Source organism: Lineus longissimus, chromosome 3, assembly GCF_910592395.1.
Source record: "Lineus longissimus chromosome 3, tnLinLong1.2, whole genome shotgun sequence".
NCBI lineage: Eukaryota > Metazoa > Nemertea > Pilidiophora > Heteronemertea > Lineidae > Lineus > Lineus longissimus.
In genome coordinates this window covers 3,865,629-3,893,282 of record NC_088310.1, presented here as the reverse complement: position 1 = coordinate 3,893,282, position 27,654 = coordinate 3,865,629, and the positions used below count along the sequence as shown (strand labels likewise).

The 27,654-nt window shown below is 40.1% G+C and overlaps 1 protein-coding gene across 1 annotated transcript; it reads left to right on the top strand.

Annotated features, from left to right (window-relative positions):
* The first annotated feature begins 957 nt into the window (after nucleotides 1-957).
* On the top strand, nucleotides 958-27,383 carry LOC135484930 (homeobox protein ceh-10-like). Its single transcript, XM_064766639.1, has 5 exons — nucleotides 958-1,599; nucleotides 13,861-13,942; nucleotides 16,155-16,278; nucleotides 24,747-24,921; nucleotides 25,311-27,383. Exons 1-5 carry the CDS (start codon nucleotides 1,188-1,190, stop codon nucleotides 25,532-25,534), a joined length of 1,017 nt encoding a protein of 338 aa, XP_064622709.1. The 5' UTR covers nucleotides 958-1,187; the 3' UTR covers nucleotides 25,535-27,383.
* Nucleotides 27,384-27,654: the final 271 nt, after the last annotated feature.

Genomic DNA, 27,654 nt, shown 5'->3' with positions numbered 1-27,654 from the left:
TCAAAATACTAATTCCTTTCAACTAAATGTAACGTTTATACATTGTCGATTGTGAAGAAGCGATAATTCTCAAAGAACCTACCGTTAAAGTGTATACATTGCAAGTATCCATTAGTTATTTCAACTGACATTGCGGACACGGTTGCTGCTGTAGGAAGGGTAAACCTGAGCTGACGTTTTATGAAAATGGGCCCAAAATCCTTGCTCAAGATAATTCGCTTGCCAACTTTACAAAGAATAACCACCGACAAAGCTCGGGGTACAGTTTGGGTTGAGCGCTTTTTAATGCATCTATTTTTTGCTGGATTTCAATTCTTTCCAACATTGAGCAATCAATTTTTTGATATAAAAGTCCTTTTTGCAAAAAGAAGCTAAGATCATAGAAGTAAACAATCCGAAGTTAAATTAAACTTGCAATTTTTTTTAGTACGCCATGAAGGGTTATGATTGCGCTTCCCCCACCCCAAACAAATCGTCCTCTGCCACCCGGACCGCGTCTAGTGCCATCACGACCCATCATTAGTCAGAATGGAGTTTTACGCGAGTCTACAGCCAAAATGATCTAATCTGTTCCAACCTTCATTCGCCTATTTCTTTGCAAATCGAGGGCAATGCCAGGTCGGCAATTACCAACACAAACTTCAACGCGATTCGATAATTACTAATTACCCCTCTTTGTTAGGGACATAAATTATCCTGCTCGGACAAAATTGGCGGGTAAGCGATGTGGACATTGTCATCGTGATGATCTTCCTAGGAGAAGGAGGTCGAATTATCTCTCGAATTATCCCTGCTCAGGAAAAGGATTCGTGTTGATGGAGCCTCTTTACTCTACTGGAAACGGTGGGAATTAGCGTGAAGCACTCGCCTCTGCGCGTATAAGGCAAGGGGTTGTGGCGAAGCCGCTGGTTTGTTGGCAATCGGTACGAGCGCGCCAGTACGAGCTGTCAGTTCTCGAATGTTTGATTGACAGGGGCGCTATATTGACACATGACATGGGTGGGTGGTCACATTGTAGTAAACAATAGCCAATTACGTCGTTCGGCCGCTCGGGAATCATCCTTCGCATTCTGTTGAAAACTTCGCCGGCGTGTTTTTCTCGGAGACATCCATTCATCGTGAACAGACAACCGAAATCTTTAGTGCTCTTCATAACCCTTAAGAACATATCACTTGAGAACTTCGCCATGAATTCCGTCATGAACTCTCTACCTTCTCTCTCAATGCCGGGGCCTGCTCAAAATTTTCTCGGCCCTCAACAGAGATTTTACAACCCCTCGCAACCCTCAATGCAACAACGTTCTTCCTTTGCTATCCAAGAACTTCTAGGAATCGGTCAAACGCAATGCCAAGCGTCCGTACCTATGAGCACTGCTTCGCCAAATTATAACGCTTTACAAAGTTTCGGGACCATGGGCCAAGGGGTACCCAATAACACTGGGTCAAACTTTTGTTCATCCGTCACGGCGAGTTCTTATCAATGGAGGCCAAGTTTGATGCCAAGTTTTTCAAGGATCGGGGATTCTGGAGGTGGTACCATGCCCATGATAGGACAACACGTAAACTGGGGAGAAAGGAACAATCTGACGCCAAATTCCGGTGAGTACTTCTTAAATTAAGCTTTCAACATAAAGTTAAAATTGAACCGTCACCGGAGTCCATGGTTGCCTTAACTGCAACTCGGAAGCTGGTCCCCGCTCTTAAAGCTTCAGATCATCCCCGTGACGAATGGCCAACAAGTATTGATCTAATAATCAATTAGACTTGTTGCAATGACCTGATTTATTGATTGTAATTAATTATTTATCGCCGAGAGTTGGCACACGGCGCTGATGGATGATCTTTTTATCACGAGTCGAGGGCTGTATAGTGTAGTGATAACTCAGTGTACCTAAATGTGTAGGGTAAGTAATTGGTCATATTTTGATTAGTAAAAATTAGGGAGGGAAATATAGACCAAATGAAGCCAAATTGAAGTAAATCATTTCATTCATCTAGAAAACAAATATTTATTACATATTTCACTCGAACTAAAATGCCCAGACATTTTTCCTATTATGGTTGCGTAGATAAAACACTGCTTTTGAGTTTCGAAAGTCACCTTAATTTCAAAAATGTTTTCACTACTCCACACAGTTCATCGATGATTCAGAAATATGTATGCTTCCATTTGAACTTATGCATGTAATCCGGACCACGTACTTCACAACGCTTGGTCTACCCCCGACTATGACAGTATTCTTAAGGGATGCACGGGGTGATTTAAGCAAATTAGAATTCAATTTACCAATGTAGGTGACAAGAGAAGGGCCCATTGACATGCCTAATTCAATCAAGGGACTTCAGAATGATCTTTTTTTTGCGTTTTAACAAAATTCTGGCGCTTTATAGGCCTAATCTTGGCTTTAATCAGTTTACAAGCACAGTATGTGGTGTTTAAAGTCGTGAAGACGTTAGTTGTAGAGCAGTAAACAAACTTATGATGCCAAAGTTGAGACGTTCGAACACACTCGTCATGTCTAGTAACAAATTTTTTATTAGACCTCAACTCCCAGTCCCGAAATTGGACTGCGAATTTCAGTAAGATCCTCAGTCCGGGAAGGGTAAAACGACAAAGAAAATAATGTATAAAATTATTCATTGTAGTATCACGAATCTTCAAACGAATGTTCAAAGCAGACAATGTGATTCGGAGTTAGTCCAAACTTGGGAATTTATGTTTTCTTCATTTAGAACACGTCGTTTAAATATTTGTTTTCACACCTCACACGCATGATTAGCGTTAAATTATCATTGTTCCGGTTGTCCAATCTCAGTAGCCTGGTAAATTATATTGATATTCACACCTCCTCAATAAACTAAACATGATGAAGCAATGTCTCTTTTCATATAGCCAAAACTCTTCAATTTTAATTTTATGTTAACTGCAAACAACAATGTTGCGTCTTTTTTGCGAAACAACTGCGCACGTACATCGCGTATAATGTTGGTTTCATGAATGGTCTTGTCTTGCAAACACACAGTAACGATATTCAATATTCTGATATAATTTTTCAAACGATTTCATATTTCAAAGCCAGCTAACTACTATATCAAGTGCGCACGACGTCTGTCAAGTCAACATGTCACTGTCGACAATGTAGTAAACTCGACCAAATGAAACTAGCTCCTAAATTGCAAAGTCCCCACCGCTCCCGTTCATTGTTTTGTCAAAAATACCACTGAAGTGTCAGGTCGATATTTCACTAGGATTTATAAATTTCAACAAAATTTGTACTATTTATTGGAAAACTAATTTTGATCTCACTCTATCACTGAGACAGCCTCCATGACTCCAAGATTTTATACTTCCGGAACAAAGGCAAAGAAAGCATACTTGGGGTACATGAATAATGTACATTATTAAATGAATTCCTTGTAACACATATATCACCAGCATTTAGAATGACTAATTCAATAATCAAGTTTAGATGAACATGGTGTGGTGTTGGTCTTAATCTCGGTTTTCCTTAGACGAAAGTATATACAAACATGTTAGGGGTGACACCGTTATCATAACCCTTAACACTTTCTTGCAGAATGATATCAGGAAAAAGCGTCCATAGACTTCCTCTTCAAAGTTTGGTTCAGTCATGTATTGCGCAAAACGTGAAGTCTTCAGACATTTACCAAAAGTGAAAATAAAACTCCCGAAAAAGAACTTATTCATACTTTCCAAAATGCTGTATTATTTTGTCATTAGCGTATTCGGAGACTGGGCCAAAATTATTTATTTTTTGTAATATTTCCGACGGGCCGCGCTCTCACCATCTGACACTCCAAATGAAGTAGCTACAAATCATCACGAAGTCATTGATTCACTTTGCGATAATCTATTCATGTTTACCATCAGTATTGTGATAATTGACATCTCCTCAACACCTAAGTAAGGTTTTTAAGATTAGTGAAGATGGCAGACTCGCCATTAAGGGTCATAGACAGATAAGGTGCTCTAAGCCAATTGTTTTGAGAGGTCGGGTCATCACTGCACACATAGGAGTATGTCCGGCCTGGCAACCCACTGTGAGGGGGGTGTTAACCTTTAATAATTATGGCAAGGATCATCCAAAGTATCAATGTTTAAGCCTTGGAAGGGTCCTCATGCCTTATCTCTAGGCATCTAGAATGCCACAACAGTCCCTCTTTTTCCCCGGCTCTGGTGAGAGATGAGACGCTAGTGTCCTCTCAAAACCTCATTCCCATTTTAGCACAAACTGACTTTCATGCATTCTTCAGGATTAGACATTACATACGTTTCATTGAAAGTTTATATAAAACCAATGCACTGTTTATATCTTAACCGTCTCAAGTAGGAGCAATCGCAATTTCGGACATGGCTGGCGATCAGATGCTTTCATTTAGCTACCTCACAGGATTTGTTCCCACAGACCTGCCATCATATGGATGTACAAACCTTCGTTCGATTTGCAGTATTGTAAAATAAACCCTACTTTAACCCAAAAATAACATAGCAATGTTCCAAGTATACACCAAAATGGACATTCCTATCATAATTTCTATTGTTTTTACAATTTACAATCTATTATGTAACCCATATGGGAATTCTCTGTCATGATAAAACTCAGCAGGATTGGCGTCCAAGAACTGACCACAGCTATATGCTCACCATTGCTATGTCTCGTTTGGTCCATTAGCAACTGAGACAATGAGTTGAAATATCATAAAATCAAGATAGCCCTTGATGTGGAAATAAACTACAATCCACTTGATCGGTCAACCGACAATTCCCTTGATAAACTCATCAACTAAATAGAGACACAATTTAAAGCTGTCTCTTTTCAAACATTTGAAGACGACTTTTTCGCTGAGAAGTAGTAAAATAGAAAACTACTCGAGTCGTTAGAGATTTGGCGACAAGAAACATACGTCTTCTTGTATAAAGGATAAGTTACATGTATGGTGTTATTTATCATTAAATCACAATACTACGTACCATATATTTTTTCATTACAATGGGTGTTATCAACAAATACTAGCAGTCCTGCATCATTCGCAGGGGATAGCGTATTTTACAAAAAGACATTACCGACAACATAATTTCTTGTACTGGCGCTGTATCCTGAACACTAAGATATGCTTCGGAACCAAATACAAGAAATGCCCTTTGTAATCCAATGTCACCCTGACCAATACGTCAAGTCATCTACATCCATGTCACAACACTGTACAGCCCCAATACATTTGTGTACACTGAAGCACTACTCGTACATTACTCCGAAACCTTAGCAATGTCCTTCGTACAAATGAAATGTAACCCGATGCTTGTGCTAAAAGGACCATGCCTTGATATGGGAGCGTTAGAGATACTAGTACATCACGTACTCTCTCGGAGGCTGAGCAGCTCCATCGGCGACGGAGGGTCGAGTAGGTTCAGACTTCAAAGAGACATCGCATGATGATTGCTAATACAGGAATTGTTCTTTTATGGAGTCGCTGGCTAATTCAGGAATAGTTAAGATACGTTGTAGCCTATGCAATAATAAACATGTACACTAACAGTACTTTAATAGTATTCGCTGTGCAACTAGCAGTGGCATGATGTTTGCACCATTCTTGTAGGCGTGGCTTACCTATAGTATATTTCCGTTAGACTCCGCTTTCCCTCAGACTAACTGAAAAGATGATATCAATTTAACGTTACATCTATGCGAAGTAACTTTTTAAAAGCTCAAAGTCCCTAATTTCTAAGAGTGTGCGTACAAACTAAGTATCATTGTAAAAAGTAAACGCTTTGCGTTGCTTGACTAGTTGCTATCAGTGCTTACATCAGCATTAGTCGGATAACTGACACTCTCCTCGCTCACACCTAAACACAGATACAATCTGGACACCCTTTCTTCATCTCAAAGTTAACATTCACGGGTCCAGGTCTAAACCTAGGTTTGTACATTGCACATAGAGACCCAGTTGCGTTGTTGGCATTTTTTCTGTCATCCTGCATACTGGCCGCATATCTCAGCGATGATAAAGTTGTTTGAATTAGATGAGTATGTTAGATAAGCAGTGGTGAATTGTTTGCCTTTGGTCTCGGGTTGCTTCTCTCATGGCGAAAATACACTACTTTATGACATCGAATCCGCCATGGTTGCAGATATCTGAGGGACTTATTGCTTCTAAAGCTTTCTGTGGCTTCGTCGGTGATTTTGATAGTAAATGTGCACCTTCCACGAACCCATTTGTGTTTGAGGGTGATAGATGACCTTGTTTTCCGGAGAAATCAGTCTTACTACATTGTACTTCCGCTATTAATAAAAATTTAGACAATATTCGAGAAATTCTGCAACAAAGAAAAAGGGCGTAAAATACTGAATACCTTTTAAAAGTTTTGTGCCTTTTTGCAATATTCTTGAGGAAGTCAAGTTCTTTTAAACCACAAGTTGTTAACAAGGCCAGCAGTAACACGGTTTCTTCACTTGCATATAACAATATGAAGTTCATTTCATGCCAAATGACCAGGAATGATGTTGAAATAGGTGTGCATTATCAATTTATGCACACAGGACTTCGATAAGGTTAAGATGAACCTTCACTTCGCTGGAAAGTATTGATGAATATTCCTGGAGGCGCCTGCACCTAAATCAAATAAAAGCAACCGTTCCCAGATGGGACTGAGTGTTGCTCTAAGGCCGTTCGAGATTAGCCCTACCCCCGTCCATATTTCGTGCAGTTCCTCCGCCAGTAATGATCAATTACCACAAAATGAAGCCAATATGGATGTCAGCTCCAAAGTAGATATTCTATATTGATGAAATCGACGTTTATATCACATACGTAGAGCAATGCACAGAATTGACCAAGAGTTTGCCAAGCATTCTAGATACCGCCAACTGGCATTGTCTCATGGCGTCTTCCAGGAAAGTTGTCATATGTCATGATAATATAATTATTATTATCATGATAATTATTATCATGATAATTATTATACAAGAGGAGACCTGGTGCAAAATCCACTTTTAGATCTTTTGGGGTAAACTCAATTTTGTTTTGCCTTTTTTAGCACATTGATTTACTGCAGGACGTACCCAACGTGTGTTTTCGTATAAACATTGTAATGGGTCGGTATTCAGATCCCGCTGTTAGGAATATTCAACCGGAATGATAAAAACTATTTTCTAATGGTTTTCTTCAAGATTAATGTAAAATGACGCGATGGGCGTAGGGAGAGTCCATACTTTTCTTCGAATTTTTTTTCTGATTCTGATTATTAATGCCATATAACAGTGGACTGGATAATTTCTTTCACATGAATCAGATATTTTGATATTTTCTCACATTCGTGTCGCAGACAACTGATTGTCCCAATCCGCAGACAAACTATTAGATCGAAATATATTTATATTTGGCGATATCTGATGATATACAGCCATCCGACTGTTTTCCTACATTGGAGATCTTAAGACTGAAAGCCAGTGTTGATTACAATGACACGGGCGCGATGGAGTTGTCCGGGGTTTTGTAGGGCCCACTAGAGGTCCCAGTGTGGAGTCACCTCCCTGGGTGGGGCCCATTCACGCGGTCAATTATCAATTGATCTGACATTCTGGCGATGCTATAGAAGCTTCTGTTCCTATAAGGTGTTTCTGAGTGCATTTCTATTCAAATTTCGGCACAATTACCTGAAGAACCATTACTCGTGGTGAAAACTGACAAGATTAACACACAGTTTTGTTATGGGATGAAAATATGCATTATTCTGTAATTTAAAAATGTTTTCATCACATGTCGGGACAGTTGTGGAGGTGGGTTTGAATGATACGAAAAAATGTCATTATGAAAGAATAGATCATTTGCTGTGGCTCTTCTTACGTGACCGTAATACAATTCCTATAGGTCACCCCGTGATTTAGTAGCGCTTACGTGTCGTGGATTCGGCCTTTCGGCGAATGATTGACTTGCAATAAAGTCTTTGAGAAATAAGTAGTGATGTAAAGTCCACAACGAAACCATTTGTTTCGAGACATAATTTTTGGTATCACTCCCAGTACATTACTACTATTGTATATGTATTCTACAATGTACATCCGATTGAATGATAACTACATGTAAGTGTGTATCTTTTATCGGTGAAGTTGGCTGTTTTTTGATACCAAATCGCCTAGAGATTAAGCGTAGTTACTAAAAGTGTTGTTGACTAATTTCATTGATAATTAACGCAACGGAGGAAAACATTTCCCGCCCATATAACAGTCATTGGCACAGCGTAACATTGATTTCATAGAAAAATTAGCCGGGAAAACCGTTTTCTCATAGTTATTAGCGCAAATTTCTGTTTATAACAAATTAAATCAACTGCAGAATATTGGCGGAGGATGCTAATTAGTTTATTAATCACAGTCCATTGTTTAGCTTGGTGTGGTCATGGGGTGTTGCTGGGGGTAATCAATAGTCTAGCGCGTCCGAGGACATTCAGTCACACGGTGACCGTAACAAATCAAAATTCGCGCGGTGCCATGGAATAAGGAAAATAGTGTTAATTTGATTATTGGTGCTTATTGATTATCTTATTAACCGAACGGGTAAAGTTCGAAGGAAGCTAGGTCTAACAGGGATTTTGTAACGAGAAAGCCATAGACTTAAGTTTGCGATCGTACAATATATCCGGTCTTTCATTCCCACGGACGTCTACCATACAACGTGGCCTTAGATCCGCGGCTGGCAAACCGGGTTTCAAATGACATATTGCAGGGGCCAGTTTTTGAGTTTTAGTACCCTGAAACAGTCATTTAAGTTGGATGGTTTTTATAACAACTGGCCGGGTTGATATAGCGTCACTTTGGCTTCGACAGCGACAAAAAGCATTGTTATAAAAGCTTCTTTCGCTAATCATATATTCCCCGAACTAATTTGTATTTGTAAAATATGGTTTCACAGCCTTTGCAGCTGCAGTAAGGGGGTCAAAAGGGCTGAGTTATTGCCTGAACAGGGCCACCAGTATACCGTTAGCAACGGGACTCCTTGGTGGGCCGATCGGTGAATGTACTAGCTTTAATTGGCTAATATTTTCGTAGATGAGCCGGATTGACTGGGGACCCCTACGGTAATGCGATACCCATTGGAACGAAATAAATGAGGAAGGATTGAGATTTCGTCATGGCGCTAAGAATACACTAATTGATATTCAACAATGTGACGCTTGGTCTAAAGAACCATTCTCAAGTACGATTTGGCTGTGTGGGAATTTGAGAAAAATATTTTATTGTTGAATTGGATGATCCGTGTGGGGTAGGCAGATAGAGATCGTGGCACGCGTGCATTGGTTGGGAAGATGTTCTTGAAATTTAATTAGGAGACATCTCTGGCCGGGTAGTCATATCATTAAACCAAAACACCTGGGAATTCAAAGTAAAACTGATGTTTCTATAAATCAAAGTTACACATCTTTGAGATCGGACATACATGCTATAATATTTTTGTCAATGCGACAATATTTTTGTACATAATAAGTCCAGGATGGTATCAATATGAACAATATTCCTATACTGCTTAGCATCACCTCCACACGCATACTGTAATGTAAACGTCTGTTCGAGGGCGTCCTTGATATGTGCCCATTACAATCAAAACATGTAATCCGTATCGAGTGTCCACATATTCTATTTGATGCAAACAATTAGAGTCAAAGTGGCAAATATTTGGCTAATTACTTCATAAGTTGTGCAAATATGATAAGCAGGTACTTTACACTGAATTGACCCATTGGAATGACCCATGAATTGATTAAATTGGTGTTTTTCTATAAATCTAAGATGCTATTTGATGAGTGTTTAACTTTGGGTGAACAGCTGGTGAGTTGAGGAAAGTGCGGGAATTTACACAATTGATTTGTTTAACGAGAGCGTATTCAGGGACTTAACCAAGTTATAATTGAAGTGATTAGGGATTTCGTATTTTTTACGTTTCTTACGTTTTTTATGTCTTATGTTATTCAAGATGATTATATTTATAAATTATTCCTACTAACATTCTCAGCGGAGACTTGTAAGAGGGTTGGTGAGCGGATGCGTTCGTGCGTGGGCTGGTGGGGGAGGGTGTCCCCGGCGAAGAGAAGTGATCATGCACACAGTCGGCATTATTATCCTGGGTTTGAATAACCGCGTTTTTCTCATTTTCCATTTTCCGTCCCCAAATAACGGATTTCGGCATTTCCGTTATATTGCTTTATGACGTTACTAAATCCATCCACGCTTTGTCTGGGCTAAGATTAGGACGCGTAAATAACGCTAGTTTACCTTATTATATATACAGGTGTATTGACAAGCGTTCTATATTGGAGTCTAATCATAACCTTAAACAATCTTAATCGACTGGTTTACATCTTGTAAATAAACGATTAGTGTATTAATTAGAGTAAAAAATCCCGCCAAATTTGTCGATATCAATACCTTGCTTGTATCTAATTTAGACTGTTCCGCTACCTGAATCCACCTCTAATTATTAATGCTTGTCGTTTACACGTATCAGTACCTTAACCTTTCTCTACTTTTGTCGATACTGGAGTTGCCTTAAAATAACTCCTGATGCATGAGACAGCCATTTATTGCTAATTTGACCAAAGCTTGATGAATCGGGTCGAAAGAGTTAGAATCAGGAGTATAGCGACAGTTAATCCATTCTATAGACAATTATTGGGCGAACATAGATTTTGTACCGAGGGACCTCGAGTAATGTCACCCATCAGTTCTTAGTGGCGATTTTGACGCCAAAACTGTAATTTTGGTCGGGATTCGTAGCATTCCCAAGACGTCAAGCTTCAAAACTGTAACCAAATTTGACAGTTTATAACGTGGAGCGTCACACGTTTGGACTTATCTGTAGGTCATCAAGGGTAACACGAATTCAATGCATTTTGCCTATAACAACAACCCGACACCTTGTCTGTGTCTTAATCGTCCCCGAAGACATGAGCGAAAGCGATACTGATTATGGAGACAATGCGAGATTAATATAGATAGAGGAATCAAGTAGGACCCCCACGTCCCCTGAAGGCGACTTATTTAAGTCTTTCCCAAGAGATAATCATCATTCCCAATGGCTCATCACGGCTCATAAACCAGGAATATTTCGCTAAGCGTTATATCACGGCAATTACCTCTCCTAATTTGCTCTTAATGAGTGAGGTACTTTCACCTGTAGAGGCGACAAAAGAGGTGTTGAATGTGCCTGCTCGCCTTGTCTCCACGAACCCCGGGAGATCTGGGGCCATTCGTGTGACACGATGTAAGAGACATGACAAATGCACCAACCTTCTCGAGCGATATGAGCTGGTTTGATGAAACTTGTTTCATTTAGAGAAGATAAGCAAGTACGAAGACGAGCAATCACTTGTGGAGAAGAACCGCTTCCCCCCCCCCAACTCTGTTAAAATCTTTCATAATATTGCTGTCTCTGAACATATTATTTCTGGGTTGCTTTGGGGGTGTAATGAAAATGGCTGATATCAAAGGTTCGGGTTGTCAGTAACACTGGTGTATGTTGACCCTGATTGAGCGGGATGACTTTTTTAGTTTTTTGTTCAATGATTTTCCGAATGATATACATGTACATAGTCATGCTCCAGTTAATGTAACCAATCTTTCAAGAAGTTAATAAGTATTGGAGTGTTCTCAAAAGTGTCTCTTCGTTGTCACATTAACTCGTCATCATTCTTGGTCAATTTCGTGGAGACGAATAGACAGGGTATGCACTCAGTACCTTCTGAGACAATGAGTATGAACAACTTTCCTATTTTTGATTCAGATGGAATGGTAGCCACTTTAAGCAGCAAGATGGCAGCCACTTTGCCCAAGAATGCAAATGGCGTCGTCTATGTTTTCCTATCATGCATTCATTTGGTGGCGCACTTCACGTAAATCGCAGCCATTTTGCTCAATTGCTAATTATTTGCACCAAATTAGTCCTTAGCTTGACTAATCTGGAGCTACTTTTGGCCCAGTGTCAAGGAGTACATATTTTCGCTGTAGTGTTTTGATGACCACTTGTTTGCGGAAGTACTATTGGACAAATAAGCGTCTTAGAAACTTTTGTTATGAAATATTAGTTCCGTTCGGGTTCACTTTGATACTCTTATTTTTATTCTTTGGAAAGATTTTTTCAAATAATTACATGACCTCGCCCTCTCATTATCAAATCTTCACAGGGAGTAAATCAGATTAGTTCTGATCATCGTATAAATTTGATGATTCTGAAGTTTCTAAGCAACACTCAAAGACTTAATGAGTTTATTTCCGTTTCGTTTAGACTTGAGATGATTTCACATTGTTTTCACGTCATAAATTATAAAAACAAAGGTGACATGTGAATAGACCGGAAGCAAACATGGGTGTCCCATCAGGGGCTGCGGCAACAAAGCCAATTCTACTTCCGGTCATGGCGGTTTTGACATGAATTCCTGTGGTGTGATCTTTGTCTACTGTCCAGTCAACGATAGGCATCTCGGGTGGGGAAATTCAAATTACGCCACCATTGACCATATAACCGACGTCTAAGTAGTTGTTAACACATCCTAATTAATTTAAGTGTCAGTCAACTCATAATGTTGGCCAATTGACCTGAATAGAAAGGCATTCGTGCAGGAAGATTCACCCATTGTGGGAAGATGATCCAAATTGGCGAGTTTACCCAAGAAGGTGTCGTACTACAAGAAAACTAAATTTGCAGTGTTTCACACGGGTGACAGGGCCTGGCTGCGGAAACCCTTACCCCATGCTGGTATGGAGACTTCTAAATTAGCGCCACGGAACCCTGTCTGTCAATCTTTAATTCGACACGAAGAAAGGATACCACCTCTTTCATTGGTATCTTTCAAGCAATATGTTAGGGGAAGACTCCGCGTATTATCGCAGTGTGATCTGATGAAAGAGGTTGCGATTGTGCACTTAAGATTCAATCAAAATAGCTAATAATGCTTGTCAAGGGCCGTTAACTACTGAAGCCCACCGCGAAGATGGGCAGGACCTTACCCCAGAATCCAACTGATCGTTTAGTTAGGGTAACTTGTCAACTGATCCGGTTTTCGTGTCCACCCATTGTCCAGCTGCCCCTGTCATCCCTTTGCCGCGTGGGGGATCCGTCGCGATTGTCTTCCCATCCTAAAGTTAGAAGACAATGGGAAATAAGTGTTTGTAATTATAGCCGCATGTGTCCAATTACATTTGCATGGCGATGATATTTGATTAGTTTTATTGGGGGATGCTTGAGACGATTTAAACCTTCTCAATAAAGAGATAGCTGGAGCTGAAGATGATCCTAATTCGGGTTCAAAATGAGAACATTCTTGAACAAATTAGTCTCCTCAAGTTGCTTAGGACCAATATGGAAACATTTGGCGTGCGATGGAGTGTTGCACCTATGTTGGTACAGAGGAAATTGACACCTTCGCGTGTGCGAAATTGGACCTGATATACCACCGATATGAACCATACTTCTAGAAAATTTGGTTTAACAAACTCTTTGAAAATACACTTACTCAAAGGGAGAAAAGCCCTTTGGAAACACTAGTCCTTCGTCCAGTTTTCCTTGCTATGCATTACTGGGTTCTCTGACTACCATGTATATTACATGTTCACTGTAAATTGTATATTGAACAAATCAGCAAAAAATTATGTTTTTTAACTTTTGCAACTCAACTCGGCAGTCGTAGCTTTTGGTTACGTACTGTGTCGACCAATCACTTAATGTAACACTATGCCGAGTGTAGTAGGACGCAGACCTCATACATTTTACCTATCCAAAAGTCGAAACGCAGTTTGTGTCCATAAGTTTAGTATGGTGACTGATATTTGTTGTATATTATCCTTTCAGATATAGATACTCCATATCCTGACAAAACTGGTTTCCTGCCGACAGGAGGCGCTGGTAAAAAGAAAAAGAAAAGACGCCATCGGTAAGAAAGAGGGCTTTTGGTCGTGAGAAATCGCTTTTCGCATGTTCAACAAAGCAAATGTACTTTTCAGGAAGCCGTGATTTCACAGGACCTTGTGAGACAGTCCTCGTTATACCACTGACAGCACTATCTGATAAGGTCAGACTAATACAGCTTCGATCAAGTCTACATTCCTTCATGTATTCTAAAGAAAAATGAGCAGGTTTCTCGATGAATCCAAAATGGCATCAACTCGCGGAACGTGTTTAAAATCATAACACAAAACAATGACGGTTTCGGCCCGGAGAACATTTGTTTGTCATCAACGCATTTCAATTAGGTCATCATCTCTAATTCGCCAGTATGATTTAATTATGGCAGTATTTTTACGATGGCAAATTGGTGTTTATTCGGCCCGATTAGTATTATGAGTAAATATTAGCTCAATGATATGGAGGACATGTGCAATTCATCTATCAATTGTTGAGATATCATTTAATAAATTGTATTACTTGAATTTTGAATTGCCACGGGGTCACTTGACGTCTTTAATTGTACTTGATACAAGGGCCTTAGTTGGTTCTTGACACAAGCACGCACGGATATCAACGCTGCCATATTGGAGATGACCGCCATAGTGGAGATGTGCAATAACCAGCCATGCCAATTTCAATGTTCATAGATAACCTACTGGTACATGTACTTTATAAACTCAAAAACGCACGTTGTCATTCAGCTGAATATGTTTCTTCCTGTCACATGTGTTAAATTGATTAGAAAATAAAATTTCAATGATAGAGATTTGTCTTGATGCTCATAAGATACGCCAGCCTCATGCTAAAACGTTAGTCATATTGTTCCTAATCATTCCGCTTGGTTAGGGTTCATTCATGGAGCAAGTGCTTGTAGTGATCACATAACAGGAATTCGACTTTGTTGGCAGATTGCGTGTGAGTGTTTGCAAACGTCTTAAGGTACAGGTGCGCGATTTGCCTTTCCTATAAATACTAATCACATTTACGTAATTAACAACTTTATAAGAAGATAGGGGAAAGAGGTACCTTAAGTCGCCCGTGCACGCTAGATATAGCCCTAATCAGGTGCACAAACAAAGCCAATTTGAGAGACAGGGCGCTGTCTCGCGTGGGCCTGGAGTCCCCCTGTGTCACGTTTATGATGTATCTCTGTTTACGCGGCCTTGTAGCCTGATACCATATCAGAGGGAGATGATCACAACTCTGGAGCAGCTTCTTCACAACAATAATTGTTTTTCATTGGTTAAAAATCAAGATAGGATAAAAAATCCGCTCTTGACAGTCCTTGGCTATGGTCATTACCAACCATTTCTGGTCAAGCTCCCATACGTGATTATATTGGTGTTCCCGTGCCTCGTCTTCACAACGCTTCGTTAGTCAACACCCTAAATGTTTGGGCAACTGCCTGCTCATTAGGATTGACCAAGGCAACTTAACCCAACATTAGTGGTAATCACTAGCTTTTCCCCGCTTATTACTAATTCGGGGAGCAACTTCTTCCCCACTCAGCTCTTATCGAAGCTAATGTGGAAAATTACCTTATCTTGGTCCTTTTCATGCGACTGTCTATATGCAATGTTATTTGTATGCATCGAAAAACAAATCACATGATCAGCTGTATATCTATTGATTAACATTTTTTGTAAAATTCGAAAACTATCTGGAACAAGAACCCACTCGTTGTCAGTACTGACAAATTCGGTTATTTCTGTGTTAAGCTTTATTTCAACCGGAGAAAAGCAGACGTCCTTACTAAAAAACATACGGTATCTGGTAGAAAATTTCAGCTTCGTACCAATGTATGAAAAAATAATTGCTATCATAATATGCCTGCGGATTTGAGATGAAATAACATCGAAGAGATCAAATTTGATGTCAACTTTTCACTCAGAAAATGTAAAAAAAATCGTATATTTCTTAGTATTTTTCCTTTAGAGGTCTCTTGCATGAGTCTAAGTTTCAGTATTTCTAATACATGATTTTTCTATAATACGAGTCTTGAAAATAATTTTTTTAGTTGTTTAAAAATGACTTTCACAAAGAGAGTTAAACGAAAATAAAAAAATTCCTCTCATAACGAAAGCGAGTAGATCCCACCTCCGACTCCGGCCGATGAGTTTCCCTTCAAAAGCTTTCTTTTTTTGCAAATTAGACGAACATCCTCGCCAAATACATGAAATCTCTATTTTCACTTCCAGAACTATTTTCACCAGCTACCAACTCGAAGAGTTAGAAACCGCATTCAAGGACGCTCACTATCCAGATGTCTACGCTCGGGAAGTGTTATCTCTAAAAACAGACTTACCAGAGGATCGAATTCAGGTAATACCCTCAAAACGTATACTACAGGGTGTATCAAGAAAAATTATACACTTTGGCGGTGTATTGTTTACTAATGGCAAATCTGGTGCTGGATCCCAGTGACAATATCTGACTAACCCAGTCAGAAAACTATTTCTTGGTGACCATTTCCAAGCGAACAAATGGCGGTTCAGATAACATGTGTGAAAATGACTTAACCATGCAGAAAATGAAACCAGCGCGCCCTCTCACTTCTTTGTAAAATCTCTTCAGCTGTAAACGTTAGAGAGAAGTTGAACATTTTCATTGATACACTCTGTACTACCCTCTAACTTACACTCTCTAAGTCAATACGCTCTATCCCCCAGTAAAATTTATCCTTGCGTTAGATATGATATGGGATGAGCTGTGTTTTCTTAAATGTTAATACACCCCCATCAGTTATGATTGACATACGTGATATTATGATGATTTTCTTGGAGGTTACCTTGACATTCATCCACTTTTATTGCCTAGTCATTAGCTTCCCCTTAGCAATAATATCAACGCCCTCTCATATCTTGCTCTGAAACAATATCAACAGCCGCCAGCCTATTATTTCAGGGTTGAGAAGGCAAGCGCAGTCTACTTACCTGAATACAAATATCAGAATTAGTTCAATGTTAACACCAAGAATCTTGATCAAAAAGTACATTTTTACACATAGAACACAATTTAATATACAGCCAGTATGGCCGCATTCTCGTCCCATTCTGAGCTGACATCATACATGTACATTGCAATTCAAATGGTACATAAACTATAGGAGTTACAGGATATTAATGTATGTGATTCATCCTCTTCTACGGTGAGAGTAAAGCGAATGATAATCCAAAATTAATACACCAAAAGAGGAATAAAGATTCACTTTAACTATTACTTTTTAAGTTGGTCCCATCAGATGCGAAAGGACATCGACTTGGAATTGAAATACTTTTTCTTGTCACTGTGATTCGAACTAGTAAAGTACTAGTCGAAAAGGGAGGAAGATAGTTATCAATAGTACACAGTCAATCGCACAAAAGTATTGCATTGATGAATTCAGGTATCGATCAGCATATAGGACAATCGATCGTCTCAATATCGTAATTGTTCCGTGTTTCTTGCTAGAATAATTGTGCTGACCATATGGCGTGACCATAATGCAATAAAAGACCTAAAGGACACCTAGAGAAAGACACAATGTAATAATTAGATTAATTATTTAAAGAATCTTCGCCCGATCATCAGGTGATAATTGTTTAATGAAAGATGAGACGGTAACTGATCTTAAGTTGAGGACTCGATCTTATGGCCTGAGCCAGACGGGCGATTTGTGCCCTACCCTTCCACGCCCACTCCGACCATTATAGCATTGACACGGCCATGTTACTTAAGACGACCAAACATCACTTTAATGATCACTTAATCTTCATGAATACAGTTCTCACATATCATTTCTCATATACACCAACGATGAATTGAATGAGGAAATTGTTTCATAACTGTGAATCTAATGTTACAAACCGTTGATTAAGGTTTGTTACAATGTTTGAAGGGGTCAGAAGAAGAGGACACCTCGTGTCACCGCCTTATCAAAGGCGATACGCTCATTACGAAAACACTTAAATAGCTCAATCATATCAAGATAATGACCTGGGTCTTTGTTTGCATCATCTTTTCTTTAATATAACTGCAAACGTTGGCTGACAAAGACCCTTGCTTTGTTCGGGCAACAACAGAGAAAAAAGACCAGTAATGACAGAATCAAGTAGCATTAGGAGGAGGGTCAGGCAATATTAGCCCCGCGCTATGCTTATTTGCTGAAATGAGTCAATTTGGATGCGGCTCCGATGAAACTGGCGTACGTATCGTGTCCGTGAGCGACAAGGGTTGGATTTCATCGGAGATGTTCTCCCTTATTAGTTTCGTTACGGGTACAAAGTGACAGCGTAACGCGAGTGCGGCGGTGTGATGGCACCCGCTAACGAGATATTTGCTTCTCTCGGAAATGGTTTGTTAGCTGTCCCTTTATACTCTAGGTTAATTGTTATGCCAATATCACAACCAGGCCTGGGTGGATGTGACATTCGTCGTTTTAATCCTGAGTATGAAATATCTTTTCTTCTTCAAACGTCCTTGGAAGTCATCTTCTCGCAAAATAAAGCTACTAACATAACCTGTTAACATCATTCTGAATTAAATCACGAACACTGCTTATCATAACTGTGTTGACAGATTATTTCAAAAGATTGCTCAGTGTTAATTAGAAAACTTAGAATAGTTTGAAATAGGCCCTCAAGAACGCTCGTCCTATACATTTTAACAGAGCACTTGGAAATCTTATTCCGCTAGCAAGAGTCACTGAAGACTTTTAATTTGTTTGTCAGAATAGTATATTTTATCACACAACCTTCAGTCTTCGTATTCCGTCTTCCATTAGAGTTGCAAAATCGGCAATGACTTCTCTAGCCTCCTATAAGCAAAATGATTAACAACATTGCAAAAGTGACAGACTAAACGATGCGAACGTACTACCAATTATTCTATCAAGTGATGAATATTTTTAAACAGTCATATTAAATTCTATTGATACTGTGTCACTTTAGTAGCCCGATTCATGCTTGTCGAATATCAGACACTTTGTTGGGGAACAAAATGAAGACTTGGGTCTTTTGTGGTTTCTGGGGTCACGGCGTACGAACGGTTGTTAGAATCGTGTCAATGGGCGGAACGAACGCAAATTAGCTTCTAACTCTAAACATTGATACAATATATGAAAAGCCACAGCAAAACAGAAAGGAACATTTGAAAAGTGTACTGCATGGAGTCGGGTTTGAGGGAGATTGTTTAAGACCTTTTGGGCAGGGTAGATATAATTAAGACCTAATTCTCCTAATTCCCCACCCCGGGTAGTGTGTTTCTCCCTTTCCTTCTGTTTCATGGTAGGGTGCCGGACTTTGCTAGACGAGAGGGACACCGAGAATGGAGTATCCCGCTTAACAATCTCGCCCAGAATGTTATCATTCCGCCACAATAACATATGCATGCGGTATTGAGTGGGGTGACAGGGTGAGTGGTGGGCATTGTCATGAACGCACCCTGCGATAAGGCACCAGTATGCGCGAGGACAATATCTCAAGAAACGCTATCACCAAAACGTTTGTTAGTGATTAATTCCTGCCCCGCCTTTGATATAGAGTGGCTATTAAGACTAACTCCTCCTCTATGAAAGAAAAGAAGATTATATGGTAGTGTTGTTCGCCTGGGTGGGACATAGCTTGCTTACTAGCAAGATTTATTTAGAGTAACAGTCTTTAGTTTGGACATTGTTCCAATCAAATTTGGGGTCGTCTAGTACCTTCCGATCGCGTATCTTGACTACTTATCGGACACTGTAGTGTTGTGCGTGTAATCATTATGAAAGTATACCCAAAAACGTTTCAATTGCTTTCCCTGAAGATATGCTATGTTCGTGGCCATGTTACGTACGCGGCTCCCTCTCCAGCATCCCGACCCCCCTGCGACACGGCAGCGTCCCTACATGCAAATTAATGCGAAGTAAATATGCCATGGTACATGTAGGAATGCGTTCTTATAATATCGGCTCATATGTATGTAGTAACAAAATATTGTCCACCATTCCCGACTCGGACGCTCGTCTGGTGAAGGAAAAAAAATATCGCGCTTGGAAATACTATTTTGCACCCGTAGAACCTTTCGGGCCACGTTGGTATACCCCGTGCTGTGAGTGGTGTAAATATTATCTGTATTCAGTACTATATTATTCTCTTTCCATTTATTTCTTAAGAATGGTGGTTTTTGGTAGACGTCGCTATGCTGTCCTCAGTACATTGGAGTACGTCCAGGCCACCACAATATGACTATTATAAGCCAGAAGAATGGTATATAGTCAAAATCAATGTTTTTACCACACCGGGATATAAAGTTTGATATATTTAACCGGCCAATAACGAGATTCTCACTATAGACATGACAGAAGTCTTTTAGGAAGATACAATCCACCTCCCAGTTGGTAGTCCACTTCAAGTAATTTGCACCGTGTGACATGGGTCAGGAAAAGTTCGGTATGAATGGACTTCATCAGATAATTCATAGGATTGTATCCCCATGCCCTGGCGTGTACGTTGGGGAGAAAAATGCCTAAGTATCGTATAGGCACTGATCTAAACATTTAGGCCCAAATTCATAAAAGGCGTTTAAGGGTTAGACATGTACAACTTCTCTCCTATCAGTTTCAGGGCCTATTCATATTCTGTGAAGATTTGCATGAAGGGCCAGAATCTGTCTATTCAGTAGTTAAACGCTGTTTTAAGCTAAACGCCCTTTATGAATTTGGCCCTTAGTGATTATAAGGCAAATTGGTCTTAAATGATTTAACCATTTTTTCTCTGCTCCTCTCACTGGTTGACTCAATGATGATCAAATATTTGCACGACAGGAGTCTGTTCATGGCAGTTAGACAACGCATTGCAGTGTCTTTACAATAGGGATCGTGACATAAAATGTAAATCATGAATAATGTTAGGAGTTGCTCAAAACCCCCAATCCGCTACACCCAGTCCCAAGCTTATACCGCCTAGGACGACCAGGTCGTTCAAACCTCTTTTTCATGATCATTTCTTGATGGATCTCCTTTAATTCGGAGTTCGAATGGCATTGCTGAGATGGTTTTCTTTCGCTAAATATTATCAAATCAATGTAACATCATTTCGGAATCTGAACATGCGGCTTCAGCGGAAGACGCATGTATTCGGATACCACTATCGCATGCGCATATCGGATAAGAAATAAATTGACTAAACCATGCCAATTAGGGAACACATGTTTACCAACAAAACCAGCATCATCCGAGAAATTGGAACAAAATTGTTCCTGGTGTAGCAACTAAGATGTCCCAAGAAAAATAAATTTCGGATTTACCTGTTTTGCGGTAATTGGAAGACTGTCTTGCGCGGTTTGGTTGTTTATACGAGGGATCCACTGTATCCGGATGGATTTGTTACCTTGTCCATCGAAACTTACTGAGTCACCTGCATCCGATTGAGGTTTTTTAAGCGAGTTGTCTGTCGGGTTACAGGTGACACTGTCGACGAAACCTGTCCTGACTATGTGTCACAATATTGTAAACAATGTAAATTGTGATGTTTTTGCTCTGGCAATGTTAGAAGCACTTTCTAAGCAAAATATCCCCAGCCCTGGCCTTTAACTTAAAGTTGATTTCTATAATCAACCTTTTTGTAATTGGAAGCTATTTCAGCTTTGAACTTGATTAAGTATTGACGGACTTTCATCTGTCCAACCAAGCTTTAGTTAGTTTAAAGGAACAATCATATCGGCTGAGTGCACAATTTTACTACCCAATAGCCGCATTCCCATGCACTTGGATGATTTACACTTGTTGTAGCATTTACGTCAAGTGCATTGTCATAAATGTACCACGCGAATTAAAAAGATTCAACATTGAAACACCAGGGATGGAAACTGGCTAGCTGTACTGTCAGCCTCAAGTATATACTCGTCTCCTTCATTATAGGGGGGTTCATCTTTAAAAATCTGCTTCTAATCAGCCAAAAACACGTGATAGTCCTCGGCGGCCATGTTATACTAATCCCATAATGCATTTCGCAGCAGTTGTCATGGTGTAGCGGATATAGCCACATAGATACGGCTACTGTGACAAGGTACAAATCTTCGTAAATCTAACAAGAATGTGAAATATTTCAAAGGTTCGGCGCGTTGCTACACCCATAGAAATCTAAGTCTTATTATCAAAATAGGTCGGCGTTTCACTTTAAAGTTTTACAAGAGCATTCTGAATGAAATGGCCAAAACTGATGTCATCGTCAGTGAGTGAAGCCTGGTGCACCCAACCCTCGTCTAAATTTATTTAAGAGCACTTCCAATGTTTTGTCTATTCGAACCCGATACCCCGGTATGCGAGAAATATTAGATCGGAGAGATAGCCACCAACAATCCAAAGGAATAGAAATAATATTTCTGCGAATCATTGTTTACATCTCTCAACCCTTCAGGTTTGCGACATCAAGACGACCAATTAGTCTCATTCGCTTCCATTACTTGCCCATTATCACATAATTCTTCTCCCTATCTTCAATTGGTAATGTTAACTAGCATTTTACTTCAGTTCGACCTTAGCTGTATCTATATTCTACCCGCCAGCGCGCACCTAGCATACGAGTTACACCTTATTACCTCGCCCTACAACTTTCCCACCAAGAAAACGTTCGCCAGTAACGCCAGTCATACATACGGGCCAATTTAAACATGGGTCTTGTGCTGAGTCAATCTCAGCCTTACGAGACAGTCTCCTGCTGTTTATTGTCATACCAGTAATTATCTGCTGAAGCTCTGGGACAAGATAGAAGTTTCTGCATTTACATAAATGTTATTCGTTGACAACTAGTCATCACAAGTTATTGAAATTAAACAATTGCAGTTGTAATGTTTTTATGTTGGAAATGGTCAGAGCATGTACAACAGCAGCACTTGCTTTCTTTTGCCTTCTTAGGACGTCTGTTTATCCCCAGAAGACCCTAACGGTCAATAACGTATCGATTACAGTGTCGACCTTCAGAGGCTCTGACCATTTTTTTCGTAGTGACACCGCATCCTTTTGCCAATAGCTAACATATCACAAGGATGACCGTCTCAGATTTCTAGTTCTCACTACGCATTGGTATATGATAAAGTAACTTTGTGTGTGTAAGACGCTAAGGGATGAAGATCCTTAGAGTATACGTAAGTTCCACTCAGTTGGTCACCTTCAATTCTGCTGACGCACCAAGCATTTTAGTGACCATTTACCGTTCCCACTGATATATCAAGCGGTTTTTACTAATGATATTCGTCTCCTGGCTCAATCTGGTCCATTCTCTCAGCTGCCTTGATCTATTTCATGGTGTAACTTTTTGGCTCTCCCGCCTGACCAACTATTTTCTAATGCGCACTTTGTGGCCATGTTTGCAAACTTTTATCTTTATTCTGTATCACATTGCGCAGCTCTCTTCCTTTTTATGCCTATGTTATCGAACCTTTTCCGCTATGTTGCCGCTTTGCTGCATTCCCCTTTTCTACTGTTATATTAAGTCGATTGTAACGGCACAGTTTTCAATGGCATCAATGAGGAAGGCCAAAAAACATTAAGAGCAAGTAGCACAAAGTAACCAAATCAGTAACAGCTTCTTTGTGCTCCACCCCAACTTGTTCCGACAACACAGTAAAACAATGGAATACACACGCTTTTTCTCAACTCAGGTTACGTCCTTTAGGTTGTGTTAGCGTACGCAGTCTTCTCGCCTTTCGATGTATAGCATCACCAATTCGCCGCTGCAACATCCACCCGAGATCCTGTCGCCAGTTTTTTCCTCCAGGTCATGGTGTCAGAGAACGCAATTGACAAAAAGGCACCTGCCGCAGCATCGCTATGATACGAGATACATCATAATACAGTGTCATCCTAGCACTAATATTTCCATCCTCCTATTACATGTACGCCGATCAAAAATGATAACAGCGAAACATATCCGATTTTAAAAATCGATTGCCGCGCGATTCTGGATGTTGTCATATCCATAAGGAGATAATATTTCATAACTTTCCGTTTCTGTGATATGATATGACAGTGATACCACTACGATTGACAGAAATATGCGTACAATATGCATTCATATTTGCAAAATGAACAACGAACGATATCGCCTTACTTCAGCGTCTTCTGTATCTTAAGGACATAGCGGTACGTTCTTTGTGTGATGTCACATAAAACAAAAACTTCCACGCATTGTTAAAAAACGTTAAAAAGGCTGGGTTTGCACAGAGTTTACGTTTTCACTTGCAGAACGAACAAGTCATTTCCAAAGAGCAGGCCACATAGGATTCACACTGTCACTTTTCACTCTCATGTAATTCATATCATGCTTTCAAGCCTAAGTCAGCTAACGAACATTCTCGTTGAAAATGACATGTGACACATGAACTATGACAACGTGAATTATATGTAAACCGGCCTAAGCCAAAATAGATTCTTGGTCGGATTCGTGCGATGTTTTATGGTGTTCTTCACTACACATACCGAAATCACAATCAAGTTGGTCAGTCAAGAATCCTAGTAAAATAGATCTCGTAACTCAAATAACCTACATGTATTCTTGGCTACATTGGCCAAGCCAATCTGTTTACATTCATTTGTCATAAGATGCCTTTGAAAGCAGAATACAGTGCCCATCAAAGCCAAAGGTGCAAACATTAAAAGAAATATCGGCGTTGCTGAAAAATAATCTCATCCGACCAAAAGTTTCATTTTCTCACATTTCAGGAAAAAGCAGTCGCTAGCTAAATCCTGACCAGACAAAGGCAGCTTTATGGAATCTACCCTATATTTTACAATCAGTTAAAAGATCTGACCGCAAGCTTTTTTGTTGTTTTAGGTCTGGTTTCAAAACCGCCGTGCCAAGTGGAGGAAGACAGAGAAGAAATGGGGCAAGAGCAGCATCATGGCTGAATACGGTCTGTACGGTGCCATGGTCAGGCATTCCCTGCCTTTACCCGAGACCATACTAAAATCAGATGACGATGAAAAGGAGAGCGCCCCGTGGTTGCTGGGTAAGTAACTATTCTGTAACAAAGTACTCTCATTATATGTTACTGTTCGGTGGTTAATTATTGCTTGCTCGGCACGCCGTATTGTCACGTGAATCCCTGGTGGCTGAGGCTTTCTTGTTGCTGTTGGCACTCCATGGTTCTCGTCAAACCGTTGGTATAGCTGTCTGCCTGTGATGAGCTATATATTACGCACATATTTCTGATATTTAAACATCTTTTTGGGGCCAGACTGCTTCAGATTTGAGGTAACGAGGTCCATTTTAGCGCTGTCTGCGCTACCATAGACTCAGGCAACGATTAGGTAACCTAAACAAGTAGGGCCGTTATGATGTGATTTGAGAGTAAATTTCAGTATATACATGTAATAAGTTTTTCTATTTACCTTCCAGGAATGCATAGGAAATCGCAGGAAGCCTCAGAAAAGTTGAGCCAAGAGGATTCAGACTGTGACAAAGATAGCCCAACGAAGGAAAAGAGTGACTTGAAATCAGAAAGCATCGCCACACTGAGGGCCAAAGCCCAGGAACACCAGATCAAAATGCGAGAGTGTATAACTGACACGACATTAGGAGACCACCATAAAGATATCGTGACTTTACAGTTGGACAGTTGATGTCTGTGAAGACTTATCCCAACGGGATTGGTGCAATTAACATATCAAGTCAGTGTGGGGAGAGGACTGTGGAGGCGTTGAGGCATTAACTGGTGCTGGTTGAGGCTCCGGCTGTTTCATCGGTCGAATGAAGCATCTTGACCTGAGTGTATTTATCTGGCTCAGAGAGCGCCATCGTGGATATCAATGGCCTGTTTCATTAAAGTGTAAAAGTGCCCGTCGGACGGGCAGCAGCGAAAAACTCCGATCGCTCGTTTACGCGGCGCTTGATAACAAGTCAAAGTACAAATTATAGAGCATCCTTACTTATTGCCAATGGTACCATTAACGAATGACACATATGAAACTGACCCTCTATGTAAGTAATGCCAAAATGCGTTTTTCAAATATTGTATAAGGAATCATCATTGTAAGCATGAGGAAGAGTAACAGTGAACGCATATCATTCCATAAATAGCCAGCAGCAGTCTTTTTCAATGTTTAGAAGCGAACTTTAATGTTACCACTAAAAGGCGGGACGTAATGTTGATACCTATGGGTACCGGTATGTATTCAGGACAATGTGCAATACTGCGATTCCCTTGGCGCTTACGCCATCTTTTACCAGATGTCCATTGGTGTCTTAACGACCCGGGTGACGTAACGCCTGAATGTTCCATAGATCCCTGCTATCTTTTTGCGATTATTTGTTCCAGTGGATATCCTTTATTGGTTAATATCCTAGCGACTCGGGCCAATTTGATCGCCGCTCATGCATCTGAAGGAAACGCTTTGTCCGACCCAGCAAGCTTCTTTTTCTTCCTTGTTCTTACAGTTAGTGACAACATTTTTCTAATGGAATTCTAATAGACTGATTAGCCTCATGCGGATAGCGTAATTGGGGTGTGATCTGCACAATTACTATAACGCTGTTTGCATCACCCCAGAACAATTAGGTAGAATTGTATTAATTAATGGTGTTCATTTGGTGTAAGGATGCAGTAACTCAGTGGCCGATGAAGCCTGTAAAGTTATTGACCATAATGGTCCGGAGAATCACCCATGGTGCAAGGAAAGGTGCTATTTTAAAGAAGTTATCATTGTATGATGGACTATCATTCCAGTGCAATGCACCCGACTAATAGGGTAATCAATACAGGTCTTGCTAATTCATGCTGTGAGTGATTAAAACAGTAATTGGGGTGGCAGTATTGTTACCCTGTAGCTTGCTGCAAGCAGAGATTTTTCTCAATCTCAGGCTGTCTTATTCGGTGGGATTTCGCCATCTGGGACACATTAGAATTCGTCCGTCATTTGGCATCACTCGTGTCATTAGGCAGTTATTAAAACTGTTACGAGTTCCAAGTACGTTGCAAAGTCCGGGTTCGTTCACGCATACCATATTGATAATCTAGGCCGAACTATCTCGGGTCTAAATCACGCCGAAATGACGTCGACTTTGCAACTAACTTGTCAAATCTCGGCCCCAGCTGTCATTTTACACTTGTATTTTTAGTCAGTTGCAAGAATACGTGTTCTGCATGTATCTCTGTTGACAGTCAACTGAAGCAAATGCTTGTTTTGAAACGTCAAATGTGATGAACTTCAACTATCAATTAGATACAGAAAGGCATACCTCCACATTAGATATTCACGCCACGTTTTATTCACAATGCCTTTCTTTGTAGGCAATGCGATTGAAATACCATTGTGCTGTATACGTCTCATGAATTGCTTCTGTGCAGACAGACCTTACGGACTGGTTGGGTCTTAAGTTTTTTTTCATTTTGTAATAATTTGTAACATATTAACTCGATTCACGGTGACAGAATACACTGAAGCTAACAGTTGCATATCACTTTGTTGCAGGATCGTGGTGTGTGTGTGGGGCGGGGCGGGGGGGGGGGGGGGGGGGGGAAAGATGGGTATCGAGTATGGTTGGTAATATATCGCTTTATACCCGTTCAAAACACTTGAACAGTTTTGGGATAACATGAGAGCAGTCAAAAACGTTCTAATCAATACCATCATCTCTCCATTTTCTGAAGGTTTAAAAAACGTACCAGATATGTTGAGCTTACCAGCTAAGGGGTGCAGGGGCTGATCAACATCATTTTGTCGGAGGATATCGTTTACACGAA

Bases quoted from the DNA above. Each gene is read 5' to 3' on its own strand.
- LOC135484930 (XM_064766639.1), top strand. From the start codon at position 1,188: ATGAATTCCGTCATGAACTCTCTACCTTCTCTCTCAATGCCGGGGCCT. The intron at 13,943-16,154 runs GTAAGAAAGAGG...TTTCACTTCCAG, and splicing joins AAAAAGAAAAGACGCCATCG to AACTATTTTCACCAGCTACC. The intron at 16,279-24,746 runs GTAATACCCTCA...TTGTTGTTTTAG, and splicing joins TACCAGAGGATCGAATTCAG to GTCTGGTTTCAAAACCGCCG.